Genomic DNA, 4,836 nt, shown 5'->3' with positions numbered 1-4,836 from the left:
AAAAAAAAAAAAAAAAAGAAAAAAGAAAAAAAAAAAGAAGAAACACTAGCCATAGCCATTAAATTCTCCTATTCTCTATAACGAAAGATGGAGATTAAAAGAAAGAAGCTCACAGTAAATGGAAATGAGTAGCATGTTTATCCATTATTTGGATAGCAAAACTTTTATCATTTAATGTAATTCAACAAAGGGCAACTTTCACTAACTGCATTTTAATTTTCTTTACAAAATAAAATTCTGCTATCACTAAAGATGACTCTTCTAAGACTTTCAGCAGTGCTCTCATCAATTCAATAGTTATCAGTATAGCAAAATAAATATTTGAATCTTTAGTTAGTATAGCCATTCATTTTTCTGTAGAGAATTATCTCACTTTGGCTCCTTACCAACTGACTCTCCAAAGGTAATGGTGAGTTCTATCGAGTCATAAACAAAGGTGAATACAGCTTGATCATCACTCCACTCAACAACATCCCACTCAGACAAGCTGAAGAGAGATCAACAAGATTTTTAAAAAGCATTTTTGGAATCAAGATAAAACCAAACTTCTGATACCACCCAAACAGTACCAATAGCAGCTGCTAATGTTTTTCCACTGGATTGGGAGACAATCAATATTTCAGTTGAAATATTGAATGTCCAAACTTAAGCTTTTGAAAAAAGTAAGAACCCAATTTTGAGTTGTATATCGGAGAAACACCAAGTCTAGGCAATGAACGATGTAAAATATTGAAAAATTCTAAGTCCATAGTTCTTCTACTCTATTTTCAGCTTACTGTTGGGTACACTGACTCTTTTTGAGACTGCACTGTATAAGTTAAAAACAGCAACATATTAAAAATACATCAACTGCTCCAGTAGTTTCAGACAACCATAAGGTACAGATTAAAACACAAACAAATGACAATTGCGTTTCCTTACCTCAACTGATCCAGTAGCTCTTCAGTTCTATTTGTTTGTTTTTGCATAAAGTCTATTTGAGCAAGGGTCTGCTCTTTTTGTACCTCCAGTTCTAAGAGATTTCTGCAAAAAAAAAAAAGCAGGTATTCACAGAGAGATAAGTCTTTTCTTAGAGAATTCAAACTCTATCAATATAAAAGGTTTATGATAAGAAGTCACATGCTACATGACTCCCCATTGAGGTAATAAAGTTAGATGTATAGCATCCATTTCTACATTCTTAGTTTTTTTTTAAAAATAAGCATTAATCTAGAAGTGTGTCTACCTGAGAAAGGCATAAATCATTGTGTTTCAAATTAGAATCCATGAAGATATCCTTGGGATTCACATGTTAAGATAATTATTAAATATTACATTTTTATTTTTGATAAAAAGCAAAAATATAAAAATATAAGCATAATGTAGATAAGATCTACCTTAAAACTGAGACATGTCAGTTAATTTAATTTCAGCCAAACACTGTCCCCTGTCAAATCAATGTTGTCAACTAGAATTTTAGAAATTTAGTCATTATTTCTATTTACTTGATTTTAGACTGATAGCTGAGTAAGAGTCACAGGCCTAAGAAAGATACTCTTCATTTTACACTTGTTTATTTTTATATTTATTAAACAAAAAGGATACTGGTAGTTTTCAAGCTTTAGAAACACTGTTTTGGATAAATGCCCTGCAAACAATAAGTGCTTCAAAACTATTGTTGACTAAGATGGACTCTAGGGTTCCATTCAAAGTGAAGAAGCCCTGAGTCAGCCTAAGTCAAGATTCATGTCCCCAGTCCTGTCAGTCTCTGGAAGCAGGAAGTCATCTAGCCTTCTGTAGTTTGGTATTATATTTTCTGACAGTTGGATTGAAGGCTGACCTTTGAAACTCCTCTTCCTCAGTTTTCAGCTGTTCCAGTTCTTTGGAAAAAGAAAAAACAAACAAACAAACAAACAGAACAAATACATTAGAATGTTGCCAAAAAAATCATCTGTTTTACTAAAAAGTCTATCTGACTTAATCCCATCTAAGTATATAAACAAATTTAGAACAGAAGGGCTTCCCCCACACCCATTTAACTCCTTAACTACTTCATTTACCTTTCTCTGCAGTTCTCATTTCAGAATCCCATTCTTCCACAAGATTGTCTTTCTCTTCATTCTCCAAATTCTTAGTTTCTAAAGTAGACAACACGTGTTACAATAATTCAGTAAAAAAGGAAACAAAATAGGGTAAAAATAGAACTATTCAGTCAAAAACTTTCTCTTCATCCTCCGAATTCTTAGTTTCTAAAGTAGACAACATGTGTTAGAATAATTCAATAAAAAATAAGTAAAACAGAAAACAAAATAAGGAAAAAAAGAATAATTCAGTCAAAAACAATTTACTAAACAATAAGAGATTGTGTTTCTTTAGTAGTAGGAAGTTTAGAGGTTCCAGTCTGATGTCTTCTATTTTTTTTTTCTGTGAAAGAAAAAGTAAGGTAGTCAACAAAAGGGTGAAGTATAGACCATGGAATTCATGTACTCATTGTCAATTCAGTGCCAACAACATGTACTAGGCACTTATTCTGTGTGAAACTAGGGACTCTGAAGAATATGCAGAAAAAGAAGAGCTAATCCTTGACTCCACAGAGATCGTAATTTAATCAGGAAGAAAAACTATCCAAGTAACTATAATACAAGTAGATGATGTGATGGGTGATATAAAAAGTACTAACAAATCCAGACGAATGGTCATCTAAAAAAAAAAAAAAAAAAAGTACTAACAAAATAGCCATGGGAGCTCAAGGTATATAGACTATTTCTTTTGGTGAAAAACAGAAGAGAATGTAATAGCAAAGACAAAAGTGGTAGAAATGGTCAGCCTAGTGGTGTGTGCCTGTTGTCTCAACTACTAAGGAGGGAGGATTCCTTGAGCCCAGGAGATTGAAGCTGCAGTGAGCTATGATCATGCCATTACACTCCAGCCTAGGCAGCAGAGTGAGACTGTCTCAAAAAAAAAAAAAAAAAAAAAAAAAAAAAAATGCGGGATAGTGGCTCATGTCTGTAATCTGAGCACTTTGGGAGGCTGAGGTGGGCAATCACTTGAGGCCAGGAGTTCGAGACCAGCCTGGCCAATATGGTGAAACCCCATCTCTACTAAAAATACAAAAATTAGCTGGGGGTGGTGATGCATGTCTATAATCTCAGCTACTTGGGAGGCTGAGGCACAAGAATCGCTTGAACCCAGGAGGCAGAGGTTGCAGTGAGTAGAGATCACACCACTGGCCTGGGTGACAGAGAATCTGTCTCAAAAAAGTGGCAGAACTGCATAAAAACATCAATGTTTGATTGGAATTTAGGATGTGTATGGGAGTAGTAACAAACCACGTAAATCTGAATACAACTGTAGAGAACATGAAATGTCCAGCTCAGAAGTTTGGACTTTTTCTTTTTTTTTTTTTTTTTGAGACGGAGTCCTACTCTGTCACCCAGGCTGGAGTTCGGTGGTGCGATCTCGGCTCACTGCAACCTCCGCCTCCTGAGTTCAGGCGATTCTTTTGCCTCAGCCTCCTGAGTAGCTGGGACTACAGGCTCACACCACCACACCTAGCTGATTTTTGTATTTTTAGTAGAGTCGAGGTTTCACCATGTTGATCAGGCTGGTCTCGAACTCCTGGGATTACAGGCTTGAGCCACTGCACCCAGCCTTCTTTTTTCTTGAAGCCAACCACAGAGAGTTAAGTTTGGATTTTATTTTGTAATAAATGGAAGGACAGAAGTTTTTCAGAGGAGTGACATTAATGAAAACTGTCTTTCATTATTATTAATTTGGCAGCAACACGCAGGTTGGACTGGAAGGAGGCAGAATAATGGTAAAAATGTATAAAGATGAGTTAGAAGACTGAAATAGCACATTTCAGAATTAATGAGAGCCTTAATGCGAAAGGGAAAAAAAACACATGAGATGCCGAAGCTGCTGACGTGACAGGACTTGTTAAGAGAGCATCAAAGACAATGAAAGTATTGAGCCTTTTAAAGTGTGTAAGAATTGTGACTGCTATAAATAAAGATGATAAACATCATAAGAGAGAACAAATTTTTGGATTTATCTTGGAGTTGGGAGAAGATAATATATTTAAATGTATTTATTTATTTAGTTCGCTCTGTCGCACAGGCTGGAGTGCAGTGGTGTGATCTTGGCTCACTGTAGCCTTGACCTCCTGGGCTCAAGAGATCTTCCCATCTCAGCCTCCCAAGTAGCTAGGATTACAGGCATGTGCCACCATGCTGAGCTAACTTTTTTTTTATTTTTGTAGAAATAGAGTCTCATTATGTTGCCAGGCTAATACATTTCATTTTATTCACAGAGTTTAAGGAGCTTAAGGATACTTCTGCATAGAGGTTCAGAAGGAAGCTAGAAATTAAGCCTGGAACTCAAGAGTGAGAGGCTAAAGATGTCCTCACATGAAATGATTACAAGCTACTTTAGGGCAAAATTTGTGTCTTAAATATTTTTATTTCTTTTCTGACACTAAGCACAGTATCTGGCAAGCAGTAGATGTTCAACAAATGCTTGGAGATTTAACTAAAATTGGGAATCAGTCACATAATTATTAAGGCAGATGAATGCACTGGGAGAGATAATATAGAAAATAATAGATGATAAAATTTAAATCCCCACAAAGGAAGGCCGGGCGCGGTGGCTGAAGCCTGTAATCCCAGCACTTTGGGAGGCCGAGGCGGGTGGATCACAAGGTCAACAGATCGAGACCACCCTGGTCAACATGGTGAAACCCTGTCTCTACTAAAACTACAAAAAATTAGCTGGGCATGGTGGCGCGTGCCTGTAATCCCAGCTACTCAGGAGGCTGAGGCAGGAGAATTGCCTGAACCCAGGAGGCGGAGGTTGCGG

The 4,836-nt window shown here is 36.5% G+C and overlaps 1 protein-coding gene across 2 annotated transcripts in view; it reads right to left on the bottom strand.

The window, feature by feature from the left end:
* The window catches only part of KNL1 (kinetochore scaffold 1), a 41,868-nt gene that overhangs the window by 10,993 nt on the left and 26,039 nt on the right, over window positions 1-4,836 (bottom strand). The window contains exons 10-13 of one of the 2 annotated variants that reach the window (XM_017530888.2): window positions 2,040-2,117; window positions 1,820-1,859; window positions 922-1,023; window positions 387-487 (exon numbers count right to left, since the gene is read on the bottom strand). In XM_017530888.2, the coding sequence (XP_017386377.2) occupies window positions 387-487; window positions 922-1,023; window positions 1,820-1,859; window positions 2,040-2,117 (321 nt within the window). The remainder of the gene's footprint in view (window positions 1-386; window positions 488-921; window positions 1,024-1,819; window positions 1,860-2,039; window positions 2,118-4,836) is intronic. The other variant, XM_037739432.1, reaches the window with a different exon arrangement.

This window comes from Cebus imitator, unplaced genomic scaffold, assembly GCF_001604975.1.
Source record: "Cebus imitator isolate Cc_AM_T3 unplaced genomic scaffold, Cebus_imitator-1.0 Scaffold70, whole genome shotgun sequence".
Classification (NCBI taxonomy): Eukaryota; Metazoa; Chordata; class Mammalia; order Primates; family Cebidae; genus Cebus; species Cebus imitator.
Note: the sequence above shows the minus strand (reverse complement) of the source record. Positions and strands in the feature narration are given on the sequence as shown.